Source organism: Nyctibius grandis, chromosome 4 (assembly GCF_013368605.1).
Source record: "Nyctibius grandis isolate bNycGra1 chromosome 4, bNycGra1.pri, whole genome shotgun sequence".
In the NCBI taxonomy this organism is placed as follows: domain Eukaryota; kingdom Metazoa; phylum Chordata; class Aves; order Nyctibiiformes; family Nyctibiidae; genus Nyctibius; species Nyctibius grandis.
The window spans coordinates 20,445,575-20,462,698 of NC_090661.1; the positions used below are offsets into that span (position 1 = coordinate 20,445,575).

General features: G+C 47.7%; 1 protein-coding gene across 3 annotated transcripts in view; it reads right to left on the reverse strand.

Moving 5' to 3' along the window:
• LOC137662817 (USP6 N-terminal-like protein) overlaps positions 1 to 17,124 on the reverse strand; it is a 91,100-nt gene that overhangs the window by 23,166 nt on the left and 50,810 nt on the right. For all 3 annotated transcript variants that reach the window (XM_068399531.1, XM_068399532.1, XM_068399533.1), the window contains 5 exons: positions 13,440 to 13,723; positions 5,595 to 5,668; positions 4,993 to 5,078; positions 4,122 to 4,161; positions 3,068 to 3,148 (listed from right to left, as the gene is read on the reverse strand). In XM_068399531.1, coding sequence (XP_068255632.1) covers positions 3,068 to 3,148; positions 4,122 to 4,161; positions 4,993 to 5,078; positions 5,595 to 5,660 — 273 coding nt within the window. In that variant the 5' untranslated portion in view covers positions 5,661 to 5,668; positions 13,440 to 13,723. The remainder of the gene's footprint in view (positions 1 to 3,067; positions 3,149 to 4,121; positions 4,162 to 4,992; positions 5,079 to 5,594; positions 5,669 to 13,439; positions 13,724 to 17,124) is intronic.

A 17,124-nucleotide genomic window follows, 5' to 3' on the forward strand; every position in this document is an offset into this window, starting at 1 on the left:
GTGTCACTTTTTGTTGATGTTGCTACTGAAATAAAATCAGATTGCTACAAAATGTGTCTAGGACAGAGACGGAGACAGATCTGATGCAGTGATGAGCACAAGGAACCCCAGGGCATCACTTTAATTAAGTTAATTCTATTTGTTGCTCATCTTGAAAGAGGTTATGCCAGGAATCACTTTAGGCATAGCCAGGCCATCCTGGGCTAGGGACTGTAGGAGGCCCTCCTCTTAAGGGTTTTTATTTCAGCCTTATTTCCTATAATCTGTGACAGCCACAACACCCAGACTGCAACCAACAGCATGCAGGGACGCACATTGGCAGCAGAAGGGGGAACAGAAAGCAAAACCTGCCAGTCTCTGGCAATGGCTCACACTGGGGGTCTGAAAAAGCTGCTTTCTCACCCACTGACATGTCGTTGCTTTGGGGCCAGAGCCCTGGACAGGTACCCAACCTCCCTCCTGCTGCTGACATTTCACAACACAGAGTCTGAGATAACAACCTAAGCTCTGATCGGGTACTAAGATACTGCAAAACACAACAGCCTGCTTGATAAGCCAAGAGTCCCTCTTCAAGCACTCGATATGGAGCTGTCTGCCAGGTCCAGGCATGTGAACTGGGACTTGAAAGGTTGGCCCTGAAGCCTGGAAGGTCCCATCCTGGAAAATAAGATGGGTTTCTACATCGATCGAGCAGAGCCAAAGTCAGGGCAGCTTCCCTGTGAAACTACCTGGGGTTCCTGCAACAAGATTTTTTTTTCCCTCTAATAAAATGCAGTCTATCAAAATGAACATCAAAGGGAAGGCTCCTGTCTTCAGGAAGAGGTTTTTTTCCAAAGATGACATCCTAGTCTTTATTAAAATACCACAGAGCTGCTGTCTTGTGACACTCATGCTTCCATCACGTCAGCGAAGTGCCGAAAACAAACCTGAAGGAAACGTGCAATGCAGATGTGACAGCCTCAGTGCTCAGAGAGAGAACAAAACCAATCCACCCTGCTTTAGAAAAATCAGATCAAGGGCTTGTCACGTTTACTTTAGCAAGAAAAACCCCATAATCATCTGAAGGGCATGACTGTGATCACTGCATAAGGTCCTTGAAATGCCACGTCTGAGCTGCATCCAGCCGTGGCAGCAGGAATCTCCAAGCAGCTTCCACGCTCACAACACAAGAGCATGGGGTTGCACATCCAGGTGAAGGACACAACCTAATTTTTTTTGTTAAAGCACTTTTTTTGTGCCTCTTAGGGTCTTTGCTGCGTGGCTGCTCCGATGCACAGACCTGCCTGCCTGCACTCGCACTGGCGGAAGGCAGCGGGGTGTTAGGCTGGATGGGACTGAAACCAAAGCTCCTTTCTACTCCCCGGGGTCACCAGACTGCTCCTTCCCTGCCTGGGGCCAAGCACCGCTTCTCTGTTTGCTGCGAGGGGGGGTGGCCATTTCCAGTCCCCCAGCACGGGGACAATGCCACATCTGTGCCCAAGAGCCATCAACCATTTACGGGCTGTTATAAATAACACCATTTATTCCATTACAAGAGCTCTGTGATTTTCCGATCCAAAGACCCTCAAAACCCACTTGCCGGTCTAGCCCCTCGCCATCCAGCAGACCTGAGCGACGTTGTCTGCAGCGTGCTTAACACACCCCCTGATTATCAGGGTAAATCCAAAAGACAGACGGTGATCGCTACCGCTCCACACACCCCTCACCCCAGATCCTGTCTGTCCCCACCACTGACCCAGGGAAGCCAAGGCGTGCTAAAAGCACTCATCATTACCCATCCCGAACATCCTCCAGGACCTGAAGGAATTCCCTGCACTCTGCTGGAATTTGGTGTTTTACCCACACAGCCGCTAACCAATTAGTGCTAACTTCTAATTAGAAAGACCAAAGCCACGGGAGAGCCGGCGTTTGTGCCTGTGGAGCACCGATGAACAAAATAATTAGAACCACCCTGAAGGGAACAGAAGGATTATAAAACCCCAAGCCCACCTCCACTCCATCCCTGCCGTAACAAAGATAAGATTTTAGTTTTTTTAAAAAAAAAGGATGAGACTACAACTGGTCTTTGGCTAGGTGAACCTGACATCACTCCGGATGGCCGGGTGAGAGGGATGCTCTGCTCGATGCCCCCCCCTGCAGCTACACAGATATCCTCTGCACAACCTTTTAACGGAGCTCAAGTTTCTCCTGAGGACTCTCGGCAGCAGCTAGAAGCAATACAGCCAAACACCCTGCTCCTCTTGCCAAACAAGAAGGCTGCAGAGGCCATGGCAACAAGGTGATGCTGTGCTTCAGCCCTCTCCTGTGCAGAGTGCCGTGAGCACAGCAGGTCAGGCGTGATGCTCCTCTCCTTACCTACCAAGGGTCCTGTCATTAGGTTCAAGGGTTTTTTTGTTTCAAGAGGCTTGTAACAGGAACATATTACAAGTATTATTTATTAAAAGCAACTCAGTTTTGCAGTGGCGTTTGGTGCAGTTTATTTTGAACACCAAAGCCAAGACACAAGGTTGGTGTCTCCATCCTTAACTTCCACAGACAGGTGCACACAATCTAACACCTAAGCACCTAAGGGGCCTCTCACATGCACAGCTAGGAGCAAAATACAAAATCTTAGTGGTGTCCTAGACAAATAATTCTCACTCCAGAGAAAATTACGAGGAACATCAGCTGGACCGTATCAGTCACATCTCCCATGCCATTCCCAGGTGGTGGGGACCCAGAAGCAACCTGAGGCATGCAGCACCCGTGTCTCTCAGGGCAGGAACCCAGCTGGGCACACGAATATCTCTGCTGTGCTCCTGCTTGCACAGGGAAGCAGAAGTGCAAACACACCAGCAGCATTTGGGAAAGCATTTGTAAAACTATGGTAGTCAGAACAGGACTTTTCCCTTGACTGGTAACTCAGCAACTTCAAGGAAAGATTTTAAATATTAAAGACTAATGGGTAGAATTAGGCAATATTTTCTAGTGATGTCTGGTTTCTCTATCAGCTTTTCAAAAGCCTGACTCATTGGAAGTATGCACATTCCCATCCCTCTGGAGAAGAGCTCTTTCTTTTCCTCCTTACCTTGTCACTGTTTCTGTATTTGCTCCATTTCTTCAGCATCTTTAGCCACTTGTCCACACGTTCGATTTCCTGCTGTTTTTGCTGGTGCGAGGGGGAAGAAGACAAGACAAATTTAAGAAAAAAAGCCCCAGGAGATACGTCCTGAAAACATGAAACTTCATTCTCTTCTATGCAAAGACCTTGCATTGGGGATGGGAATAATCCACAGGTGCTTGTAGGAACTGGTAATTTCAACCCGTGGTAGTTAAAGCAGCATTGGTAAGAACAATGAGACACACAGGCTTAACAACCTCCACTGCTTTCCCCCGTGTGCGCGATCCCCTTTTCAAGCCACAGCTGCTGAGCACTGTGCCAAAGCAGAGGGAAAAGACTTGTTCTGGAGAACAAGTCTAGAGCACAAGTCTTATGAGGAGCGGCTGAGGGAACTGGGGTTGTTTAGTCCGGAGAAAGGAGGCTGAGGGGAGACCTTATTGCTCTCTACAACTACCTGAAAGGAGGTTGTAGCAAGGCGGGTGTTGGTCTCTTCTCCCAGGTAACAAGTGATAGGACAAGAGGAAACAGCCTCAAGTTGCACCAAGGGAGGTTTAGATTGGATATCAGGAAAAATTTATTCACAGAAAGGGTTATCAAGCAGTGGAACAGGCTGCCCAGGGAAGTGGTGGAGTCACCATCCCTGGAGGTATTTAAAATAGTAGATGTGGTGCTTAGGGACATGGTTTAGTGGCAGACTTGGTAGTGTTAGGTTAACGGTTGGACTCGATGATCTTAAAGGTCCTTTCTAACCAAAACGACTCTATGATTCTATGAAAAGCTCAAAATTGCTTTAAAAGGTGCGATTTCAATGTAGGAGGGGAGATGACTGACCCAGCAAAATAAAAGCTCCAACAGCCAGGCATCGTGCAGAGTTCACACCTCTGCGTAAGCAGCAGTGACCAGCGGGTGCTGGCTACCTGCTTCATTCTCACTTCCACATTCATCTCCTCAAAAACCGTCCCCTCCCCAGCCAGTGTGATAAGGACCTGATACCCATGACGTCAGAGCTGGCAGCTCTCACCTTCTCCTCCAAGGCTGTGCGGGTCGGCAGCTCCCGCTCACTGGAAAAGCAAGGGGTCACCGGTTACTCTATGCGCAAGAAAGGGTTCAGAGGAGCGTGGGATGCTGCAGGTTGGGGACCACCCCGGGCAACTGAGAAGATATGGCTTGGGGGCTTCGTGCCTTTCCTACAGCTGTCCCTGATGAAGATGCAGAGGAAGCACCAGCAAAAATCCCACCACCCTACAGCAGCTGCTGAGGGGTAATCAAGCACTGGACTTTGCTGGAAATCCTGGGTATAAAGCTCTTCTTCATTATACATACGATCAGCAATTAAAGTGTGGGGAGGGGGAGATGATTTCTGGACACCAATTGCTTCGAACCCCCCTCCTGCACACAAAACACCTATTATAACTTTTGTTCGGATTTCTTTTAAACATTCTTCCCAGGCACAGGGTGTGCATCTAATTCATCTGTGCCTTGCTTAGGATGGGGATTTCCTAAGGGAACTGAGAACAATCAGACTTCTTGTCTCATTTCTTCCTACACCTCCCTGAATCATCAGGTGCAAACGCAAGAGCCTCTCCCTCTGTGACACACCATGGGCCTCCACCGAGGCACAGGAGCACCAGCCTGCACCTCCTGACACTAGGCTTGTGATGAGAAACAATTTCTGAGCCTTGCCTTGCAGCAGATTCAAAGCATTAGAGTGTTTGAACATGTGTGACTGGGGGAGAAGGCACATCTAGTCTTTCCTCCTGCATTTGGGATAGATCAAGCCAGGCCACAGAGCGGCTTATAGGAACGATGCTGGGTCCACCACACTCGATGCACATGGATGGTCTGGACAGACACGTGGCTCAGAGAGGACAGGAAAGGGTAGGAGGACTTACTGCAGGAATCCAAACCGGTCTGTAACTTTATACAGAGTGAAATCGGCATCTTCCCACGGGTCAATCTGAGCTCCTTCCTGCCTGCCCTGAAAGCAGAAAGGACACCCATGAGCTGGCCCCAGCACTGGGAATGCCCCAGTGCCTGCACCCTGTCCCCAGCGCGTGCATCTCTCCCTCCCCGCACGCTAGAAGGCACAGAGCCATTTGTCTCTAAAGAGACAAGTATAACACAGGCAAGAGAAAAATGTGCAAGTACAGTCTATCCAGCGTCTGCTATGGGCTGGGAAGGGCTGTACATCAGAGAAACCAGTGCTGTCGGGCATAAGCCATCCTGGTGTTAAGGGAGCGCTGAAGCACTAGAAGCCCAGGGCCTTTGGGCATCCGTGCAGAGCACACATGGGATCTGCGAGAAACCCTGGGCATGTGGTTAGAGGGGATGTGCAGGCAGAAGCAGGTAGGGAGAGCCGTCACGACACCTGATGGCACGAGGGTTATTGGGGTGATGCCTGCAGGGAGGCAAAAGTTCTTATTTGAAGCATTCCTAATCAATTAAATAGCTTCAGCCTTAGCCAGCATGTCAGGGAGAAACACGAGGTTGGTACCTTCTCATACTTGGCAACGATCTCCGCTTTTTCCTGGGCTATTAAAGACTCTATATCTTTCTTCATGTCAGAAGCTGTAAGGCAAAAAAAAAAAAAAAGAAGGGGGGGGAAAGGAGATAAGTAAATGTGTACACAGCATGGGAAATGTTTTACGAAAGTGCCAACAGAAAAAATCTTTGCTGACAACCTTAGTTTCCAGCCGTATCCCACAGTGAAAAATAGGCTCAGGTTGAAAAGCCCCTGTACGAAGCGTGCACGGAGCTTGACTGCACGCAGCAGGACTGCCAGCTCCCTGCTCTCTGACAGGGACACAACTGAATCTGAGCAAGGGGGATTCTTGTCTGCTGTAAGACAAGACACCGTGTCTTTGTTCTTAGGCACGCACACAAAAGACATCCTGCTTTTAAATCGAGACATGCAAACCAGTCACAGAGCCTTCGCATCACACAGGTCGCGTGCCAGCTGGGCGCTGCACAGCACAGCGTTCGTGTGGGTGACAGCAAACCACCACGCTCTTGCCCTCAGCTATGGATGTGAAGCCACGAGATGCTCTGTAGGGGCATCCGAAGGCAGATTTAACATCAAAGGAGAAACTAAATGGAGAAGCTTTTGCCTACTGAAGTGTGCATGCAACAAGTAAACTGGCCTCTAGATGATTACCTTCTATACACACCCCCAAAAGAAAAACAACACAGCAGCAAGATGACTGCAGAGTCCCCATCTACTCCGAGACGGACCAGTCTTGGTCTAAACAAGACCCAGTCTAGCTCCCCGAGGTCTGTGCCCACTGCTCTGCTTCATCCCATACACATACATACGAGCGAGATAACTTCCCACATCAAACACAACTTGAGTGTTGTCTTGTACAACCCCAAAGGAGCACCCTCCCTGTCAAGCCATAACTAGTTTCTCACTGTTCACCAAAGGAAAAGGTTGATCTAACACACTGAGGAGACAATACGGGCAGACAAAATCCCCAGGGAACCACAGTCCCCATGGGGTGGCTGCAAGGAAGAGGGCAGAGGGAAGGTCTACCAAGTCCTCCTCTGAAGCTCTATGAAGCCACGACCAGCCCAGCTCAGACCGCACAATGGCTACAGCACCACCGCAAGCCACATTACCCAAACCTTCAGGCCCTGGAAGCGATGCTGCCGCAGTGCAGTCCTGGCCATGGCAGTCCTCAGGCATGGAGGACGGCAGTAGGGACAGGCAGCCAATGGGGATGGACTCATCTCCAGCCCACTGACCACATTCCCAAGTGCTCTGTAAACAGACAGACTCCAACCAGCCTCAGAGCTATACATCTTCCTGGTACCTTCCCCTTGCTCCTCTTCCCCAGTGCTTGGTTGCCTTTTTTTTAAAAAAAAAAGCTTTTAAAAGTAGTTTTAAGTTTTTCCCACACTTCTGCTGCAAATTATAAACCCTACTCAGTGCAGAAAGGGTAAGCACTGAGAAGTCATGCTGTGATATCACCTACATGGCTCCATCCTTCAGAGTCCTGCTAACTCGCCACACATCACAGATGGATACTACGCATTTTGAGAACAGCTAGGTAAAATAGTTTTAGTCCACAGTTGCAAGTGGCTTAGCATTTGGAAAAATTTTTGAACACTTAAGAGTATAAAGCCTCTTAGAATAGCTTGTTATAGAGGCAGACTGCATTTTCCCAGCTCTAAGGAGGTTTTGCCTATTTTGCTTGCTGTAAAAAGAGTCAGCAGGGTTGGGAAAAAACTGTTAAGAGCCACTATTTTCCCCATTGTCACATTGTGAATGATCCAGTGATTTACCCAGAACATCTGAAAGCTAAACAACTTCAATAATACAGTCCAGAGGTTTCTTGTAGGGTTTGAAAGGAGCTCCCTGGGACATCTGGGATCCCCCTAGCAGAACAGAGTTGAAAGCCTCCCACAAGAAATTAAAAAATTTTGCAAAGCCTTTTCAAAATAAAAAAGAGCAGGTTGACTCCTGTATTGCGTCTAAAGATGGAAAGTAAATCCTGGTCCTTTCCCAAAGCACTGGTGACTACCTCCTTGCAGAGAAGAGGAGCATTGCTACCCACAGGTAAAAACACTGCGCAATAGCTGCTCAAGAACAAGTTCACTCCAAGCTGCCATTGCAGCTCTTTAATGGACATCAGGAGCCATCCTGACCTCCCTTCAGGAGGAACCTGAAGGGTTCTTGTTGTAGGACACGCTACCCCAGCTTCTGGCTGGAGCTGCACCTTGGTGAGCCACCGCACAGCTGGCTGCGGCAGCGCTTGGCACCAGACAAGCCAGAGCAGCCAAAGGCGTTGCACTTGGGATGATATGAAGAACGTGATTTTAACTTGAGGCGAAAAAAAAGAGCAATTAAAAAAAGAAACTGGGGAGATACGATGAGCAAAAGCATCAGCACTCTCCAAGGCTCAGCTCACTTCTCTGCACCTTCAGATGTCCGTAAGTGATTATTTGTCTCATCTTACCAACTCCTTAATGCAGCCTGCACGCTGCCACCATGTCTTTCAGATGCAGTTGGAGATGGCCAAGACATCCACCTTTCCCTAACTCTTAATTTCGAAAGCAGCCATCGCTTCTGGTTGCCAGCAGTGTGATAGAAATATTAAACCACACGCAATAATGAGGGCTACCAGGGCAGCTCTTCCACAACACGTTATCAGCCAACAGCACAGGCATTTCACTGCTTTACACTCATCTGTGCAGACACTGGAAAAAAGCAAACTCTTCAAATTCACAGCAGGAACAGGTCTCTCTTTCCCCATTATTGACTCCACAATCAAAACAGAGCAAGGACAGAAACATTAAAGTGTATTTTTTTTCTTTATTTTTCCAAGCTGCAGCTCTTAGTTCAAATGTTCCCATGAATTTTGCTCAACACACGTTAATCGCAGCTTCATTTTTCAAAGTAGCAAGGTCTGAGTAACTGTCTCATGGTGTCATCTAATATATCTGCATCTTCTCCTTCTCACATCTTTCTTCTGCAAAGTTTAACTCAAAGGCAAATTCACTTCCCCATTTCTGACATTGTTTTTTGGCTATTATGGGGCCAAAGAATTCAAATGAGGTCCTCCATGTGCTGCTAAAAATACAAATATTCTGTAGACTGGAGGGAAAAAATAAACTGTATGTCAAATTAAATGGGCAATTTTTCAAGACCTTTACAAAATGGAAGTTATTCTGAACGTCTCTGACCACAATCTGTAATAGAATAACCAGAGGAAGAGCGACTAGGTAACACGGGAGGGTTTACACAGCAGAAGGCAACAGCAAGACCACATATATTTTGGCATCCGCCTCTGCGAAAGCCTCTCCGCAGCCAGAAAAGCCAGACTGGTGCAAAGGCGCCAGTTTTACATCTCATGCCTGGAATGTGCACATTTGTTTTCTCTTTCCACTACAATAGCGCAAAAGTCCAAATTTAGGAAAAAACTTGAAAGCAGAGAAAATGGTTGATGGCAGTGGGAGGGCTGGAGATGGCAAGCGGCTGCACCGGCCTCGGCGTCTGACCACAATGCCGCTGCTTTTTGGAGTACAAAAGCGATGCTGTGCTCAACCAGCTGGTTTCCAAAGTTCTCTGGAGAGGGAAGAGAATACAGCTTAGCTCTGTAACAGCCTATGTTGGACACAGATATTGAATATGGATATTTTTATTATTTAATTCTGCGCATACTTGAACTCCCGAGTAGTCTGACACCAAGAAGTTATAGCATTTCCTTAAGGGAAATGACACTTTCTGTATATGAAAACTACCGAGACATTTATTTTCTGGAGAGTTTGACGAAGCACATAAGTCTGCCCTGATATAAACAGGCTACCTATAAATAGGCGCAGCCTGTACCTGCCATGCTTCTCCATATACCTATATAAGACTGAAGACTGTTTTTTTCCCTAATACACCACTCAGATGACTTTCTCAAGCCTGCCATCCAATTTTCTCCTGCGAGTAATGTATTTTCCCAGCTAACAGCGTTTTTTTTTCCATGATAAACACACAAGGTGAAGCAGCTATAACAGGAATGGAAAGAAAATGTGAACAATGTGAGAATGGTATTAGATAAATTTACTAAGATATAAGCAACTGAAAGCCCCAAGCCATGCACACTTAAATTCAACTGGGAAACACAGTTACCAACTAACTAGTTCCTTTTAAAAAGAATGAGCTGAAAAACCCCACGCTCTGTCACCTCACACTAAAACTTGCAGGTTTCAGTTTACAATTTAAGGAAGTAAAAATTAATCCAAGCAACAGTAAACCTAAAGATGCTTAATGAAAATGTATATTACTGCCTACCTGCATTGAACACTATCTAGCCATTAGCAAACCCGAAATAAAATATCCAAATTTTGGATGAGAACAACTTTCCTGAAATTAATTCACCAGCTGGGATCTCAAGTATTGGCAGCGGAAAGAAGGTGTCTGCATCAAAAATCCAAGACTTGGTGCAAAAATTGCTATCCATAAATCAGATTTACTGTTACAACCCTCCCCCAAAAGTCCCGTATTTTTCCAGAAAGATCTGCTGAGCTCCTGCACAGGGTGGTACCCGCTGGGACCAGCCTGGCCGGGAGCATGGGAACGACTGGCCACCAGTCACCCAACCTGCATGTTGCAACCCAGAAGAGGAACCAAGCATTTCCCACGGCCCGGCGGCAGTGCTGCCCATGCCGCGGCCAGGGAGGGGACACACACACATTCCCCGTCACCCCCAACCACGACACATGTCTCCATTAGTAATCACCCTGCCTGGTTTGCTCCCTCTGTGCCAGTACCTGCAGAAGATACAGACACTGCCACCTCTTTCCAGAGGTCGCTTGCCAAGGCCACATCTGCAGCCCTCTGCTCACCACCTGGTCCCACTCTCCCCACTGCTCAATTTATATGAAACAAGGACACACTTCCAGTAAACTCCACCAGGACGTGAGACCTGTATGCAGAATTCAATCCACCAAAAATGCAAATTGATGTGGTCTAAGGACTGGAGCTGAGACATCAAAGGCTCAGCTGACAGGCCCTGCAGAGGGTTGCAGATGGTTGCACATCAGCATGTCTTCAGACGCCCTCCCAGAAATTCACTGCAACCATGACTCCAGACATGACTCCTCTGAGCCCTCCTTGCAAAGTAGTTTTGCTGTTGGGACCTTGGCCAGAAAGCAGTTTCCCAGCCTCTGAACGGAGTAGCTGTGGTGGTGCTACCAAGCAACCCATCTGAGTCAAAGCTGCTGAATTTTCAGTCTCTTCAAGCCCTTTCTGCCTCCTTACAAGGAAAGTACAAAAGTTTAACATGCTTTTATAGTGGTTTTACACAGGTTTTACACTGTCAGGCTGCACTGGCATCAGACTGTACTGCTCAACTTCACCATTTTGTTGCATGGTGAACTGCAGATCCAGTGTCACTTGGCAGAAGGGCTTTTGAAAATGAAAATATCAGTAAAATCTCCTCCTCTTTTTAGGAAGTTCAGCATAGCATCATGTTCTCAACCTTGGGCTGGATTTGGGGATATTCTGGAACCCAACTTCTAAATATTTTATACTGTAGAAAAGTATCTACTCAAGCCACTTGAGACTACAGACTATATGTTTTGGTTATTTCTCAGTTCCCGCTGCATCCACCAGCTACAGCAAATCAAAGGCAAGCACGAAGCAGGTGTACAGCTGAATACTGTTGAGTTACAAAATTTTAACAACAGTTACGTCCCCCAGGCAGAGTCATCTCAACCGCCTCCACCCCTCCTCAATACGCTCCATCTCCAGGGCAAAACTTGTAGAATTTGCATTTTTGCTTCAGTAACTTCTCACAGCACCGTATGTTTCTCCTGTCCAGCGGCACCCAAGTCCACGCAAACGTGTACGATTTTTTTTTCTGCATGCTATTGCAAGCAGAAGGTCATTCAAAAAGGAGAAATGAGTTTAGGTGAAGATGTGTTGGAGTCCTGAATGTGCCCAATTAGCTACTAATAGAGACTGCTGTTAGGAGGAAGAAAAAAAAAAAAAAGCAAGCTCATTTTGACACACTGTACTTAAACACCACACTGGCCTGTATCAGACTGAAACTGCTGCTGTGGAATAAAGTCAAAAAGGTACGTACCTACTGCAACCACATCCACCACTGCTGAAACTCAACCAGTTGCCGTTCCTGTTTCGTGTTCTATTTTAAAAGCACATTTTAACACAGCGTTTTGTATCTTTAGCTGTCTATAGTACGAACCTGCAATTTTTCCTTTAGGGGAACAGGCTTAAAGGAAATGCTTATGCATCTGTATAAGTGGAAATGCTTATACAACACCTGCTAAGAGGTGAGACCCTCGTACGAGGCGCACCTGCAGTCTGCACCACTTCCCAGCAAAGTATTGCTCTCACTTGTAAAGCTACTACTAGTTGTAACAGTGACTCGTGCGTTTGCACACCCTGGAATAAACCCGGCCATGCGAAGTGGTGCAACAGTGCTTACAAAGCAGCTAAAGCAAGCTGTGAAAAGTTGAATAAACCCTATCAGGGTTCTTTTAAGTGCATGAAACAGGCACCTCGGCACACTTCGAACCATGCAGGCTACTGGCTCGCAGCAAACTCCCCGTCCTGGTTGCCTGGTATAATTTGGGGGACACAGTCAGCAGTTGCGAGCAGAGCGGAGCTGTCACCAGAGGCTCCTCTCTCACGTGCTTAAAGCCTTTCAAAAGCAAAGCTGCGGGGTCACACCACTGCACATACCTACCAAGCATGAACCAAAATGAGCACGGCTTTGGGTCTGCTTTGATTGCGTGGCCACGGCCCAAGGAAACCTCAAAGCCTCCCAAGCTGTGCAGAAGGAGCCAGCGCGCAGGGCTGCATGCCTGGGACGTGACAAGCTGCAGCAGGAAGCGACGGCCATGTGCCACCAACTGCAGGCAGAGCTTCTGCTTCACAAGACCTGGCTCCCCACACGGAAGCCAAGCTGCTCTCAAGGTCTTGCTACAAGACTGGCCAGCGTCCCCACCTGCGGCGGCACAGCTGCTGCAGTATTTTTTACTAGAAACCCAAATTTCAATCCCAAAACGGACAACACACTCAATGTGCTTGCATGGAGGACTTCTGCTGATCCCCATCCGCAGCTCCTCTCTCATTAACAAACCCAGACTGCAAATGCCCTGGCCAGGCACCAGCTTCTAAACAACACGTCACCAGACTTCACATCACCAATCTTAGCCCAAATCCGGCACTCACTTACAACCCTGCTACCGACAAGGAAATCAGACTTGCACTCACAAAGTGAATTACGACTTCAGGAATGAAATTACTATCAAGCAGGATGAACCAAGATACAGGAGATCCTGTTTGCATGTTTATTTCCTTGACTACAACAAAAACTCAAGAGCACACAAGCATGCTTTTTTTTTTTTTTTAAGAGTGTAAGGAGCACTAAGCCAGCTGAATTGCAAGGAGGTTTATGTTTTAACTGTCTCAGGGTCTTGGAAAATGACTGCCCATAGATCACTTTATACGGGTGATGCTTGACATATGCAGTACAGATAGAAATCACAGGATTACAGCAAATTCAAATGAGTTCTCGTCCCAGTAAACTTGCATTGTATCCAGAACTGTGCTGGATAAAAACATTCTCACCTCCCTTAGCAGTGGCACTGGGAACACCCAAGTGAGAACCTCCACTGCAACTCGCTTTGACACCACCACCAAGATCCCAACAAGCCAGAGCACCCAGCATCATCACCAGACAAGATCCTGATGATTTATTAGCACACGTACCCACAGCACACAACGGCTCTCAGGGCTATTCTCATCTGCTCCGGAGCTGGTCTGTGAGTTTGGAGAAGGAAGTGTGGAAACGCGACCTGGCTCCAAGCAATGTGCCCTTACCTAAGCCTGGTATCAGGTGCCAAGACGCATCTGTTCAGCTGGAGTCGTCCTCTCCCCTGCGGGCATCTACCTGCCAGGAGATGGTTGTCTGTGCCGTGGGGTGGTGAGGACCCCCAGCCGCCGCAGCCCACTGCTCAAACACCCTTCGGCCTCACTTGCGCTGCCCCAGCTCCGTGCGGCAGCTCTCCCCTCCGCTCCTCCGGCATGCGAGGCCTCGCCGCGAGCGGCTGGGGGAAAAGGCAAGGCGGGAGGCAATCCGCACGCAGGCTCTCCCCCCGCACTCACTGCAAAGGAAATAAGAAGTTGGTAAGTTTTCCAGTTCTGGCATGGCAGATACACCGTCTTTTACCAGCGCAGCGGTCTGTGCCCACAGGGGAACGGCAGGTCCCGTTGGAGCGGGCAGCAAGGCAGCGCCTCAGCCCGGTGGGGAAGGAACAGGCTGTAACAGGAGGGCACCCAATGGCTGAAAGTAAACTACGCTCATCTGCGCTGCGAGAAAACCCTTGGTGTGGGTCATGCTTGGATTTTGTTGATTTGGGGGGTTTTTCAGGATGAGTTTCCTCCCCACCCAGCTCACAGCATCAGCCCAGCCCAGCATGGACTTGCTCTAACACAGAGGACACATTATAGGGATTTTGTCTCGGGCTGGGCAGGAATTTTACAACTATCCGACCATATGTGCCAGGTATTAGAAAACCAGCCTGCATGCCTCCTGCTGCACAGCATCATCTTGTCCGGGGTGTTTATCCAGGGATGCTCAGCTCAGACACAACCCAGCACGTGGTTTGCAGCAGGGGGCTGTGTTTTACCCATTTTCTGGCCTGGCTGAGTGCCGGGGGATGGAGGGGCTTCCCATGCAGATCTCAGAGTCCATCTCACCTTGTACCTGCAGACACGTGCTACCGGCAACACAGCAGGCACAATATGCCCCCTGCCCCAGCCAAAGGCACAGCATTACACCCGACTTCAGCCAATCTAAGAGCATGTTGCCGCCAAGGAGGGACGCAGTGGGGGGTCCAGGCCATTCCCCCAGGACCAAGCTGGGGGAATGGGAGAAGCAGCATGTGGGACTTTGGTCAGGTTAAGACCAGTAACACAACATCACCGACTCGTGCAGTGTAAGAGCTGGCACCGGCAGTGCCACCTGAGTCACCTTCCAGCGCTCGCAGTTCCTACCTGATACATCCAAACAGCTAACGCAGTTCAAAGGACACCAGAGTCCAACATATAGCTATCATTGTTTTTAAAACAAGTTTTTAATCCCCACCTTAAGCAACACAGAGAAGCAACGCACTGGTTTCGCAAGCGTGAAATCGAGACATCACCCCAAAGCGTGATGCTTCAGTTTGGAGCCAGCAAGCACCAGGAGAGGGGAAGTGCGCACCGATGCCCAGGAGAGGAAGCACAGCTCGCTTTCGTCATGAGCGGCCATCCCCCTCACAAGCACCTGTGAATGGATTTTTCCCCATGTTCCTAGGCTGTCCTGTGATGAATTTCCCCGCTGTCACCCCTCCAGCACCCAGACACAACAACTTGGAGACTCCAAAGTGCAGAAGACTTCACACCCTTTCAGAGGTGGCCACCTTTATCATCAAGTAACCTATAACACAGATTACATTATATATACATTATATATACATTATCACATCTTACAATGTGGCTTACACACATTATAATGCAGATTACACACATTTCCCTCTGTTTTCCCGATTTGCACCCAGCTTTTAAAGCACGATGGCAAGCCGTGGTCACAACGATGACAATAATTTGCCACTAGACTATGGCAATACTGTGAAACCCAAATGCATTGGCCAAGTCTTAGTTACAGAAATAACTAACTACGTAAGGCTGTATTTACTTGCTATCCACCCTCCTCAACACTACCAGTGTGCACGGCAGCACTGCCAGTAGATAAAACCTCAGCCCTCTCACCACCATCCTTCCTGTGCGCCCAGCACTTACATCTCACTCTCATTTTCATACACATTATTTTGTGCTGTGCCATGGTGCTCAGGTTAAGGTCTCCCAAGGATGGAGATGGAAGGAGAGAAGCAAGAGGGCTGATAAAGAGATGTGCTCTCCTTCCTGCTTTACGCTTGGTAAGCCCAGCCTTGGTGCTTCTGCAAAGCTCAGCTGCTGCAATGCCAGAAGATGGGGCTTTAGACATAAGCTAAACCGTCCGAGCAGAACAGCAAGTCTACAAGCAATTCTTCAACAGCTTCTATTTTGAGACCTCACGGGGAATAAAAGAGCATCCAAGCTTTTTTTTTTTTTAAGCTATTTTTGACAGGAACTCATCTGCTCCAGACAACAACAGCAAAAAAACAACCAAACAAAAAACGGCACAAAAAAACCCAAGATGCATGATTTTTTTTTTTAAAGGCACCATTATTTAAATGATTTCTCATTAAAAAAAAAGAGAAGTAAACTGAAGAATGCAAAAGTCCACGTGCTGCTTTGGGAATTGAAGACTAATTTTCTCTCTGCATTCTCTCCTTCCTACATTCCAGTGTCTATAAAAAGGCCAGAAAAGCCATGGGAAAAAAAAAATACCCTTTTTTCAGGTGATGCACTGACCTGGAAAGGAACTACATAAACACAGAGCATAGGAAACAGCTTCTTCTGTTTGCTTAGAACTGGAAGAGCAGTTTACATTTCTTTAACCATAAACTAAAGGAAGCTACAACCATGGTCATTCTCCACTTGGACATGCATTCCTCTCAAAATATTGTATTTTATTCTTTTTTGGTCCATGTAGCAACATCACAGGACATGCTACTCTTCCCTTTTACCATGCCCATGGTCATTCTTGCCTCCAGCTATACATGGCAATTTTGGGCAAGCTAAAAGCTCTTATTGCTTCTCCTTTTGCTATTTAGAACTTTTCCTGCTTTTTGGCTTGGCCGCCACTGCCAGCTAGAGGCCACCCACACCTAACATGTGCCCAAAGCAGTGGGGTGAGGACACGCATCCTGGCTGATACCCAAGATGCCACCCTAGCACTGTGAAGCTAGCAATGCTCACTAGACAAAACCAAAGGAACGAGAATGCAAAAATAAGCTATTTTGCTGCAAGCAGCCTGTGCTCTCCTTAGCACAGAGGAGTGGCGTCTTTTTTAAAACACAAATAAGGAAATAACAAATGTACCATTATATAAATTCATTGGGACAGCAGATGAAATAAATGGGTAGGAAGTTAAAAATTCTAACTAACAACAAGATGCAGTTTGTCTATGGAAAACTCGCCCAAAATAATCATTGAGGTGAATGATTTATAAGTTATGGATATATAAGTTGAGTTAAAGTGAGACCCGCGCTGACCATGCGGGTCTTGCACTGTTTCCCAGAGCCCCTGGCTGCACCTCATTTTTAGGAGGGGAGGCAGCTTGAGCCATCAGCCTGACCCTGACACAGACCCAGACTAATGCCCATCCCCTAAGAAAATATGTATTTTAAATTAAGTTCTCTGAGTACCACCCTCATTCCTTCAACCACTTTAACGAGTTTAATCAGCTCATACTGCCTCCATATACAGAACTCCATGCAGTAAATTATTTGTATTTGGCAGCCTCTGCAGAGGACACTCCCTGACCGTTTTGCTGGCAGTACCTTGGACTGGACTTGCATTACCTTCAAACAGCATCTCTGGACGCTAACGAGCGAGCTGTTGTTAACTTCTTTTCTTC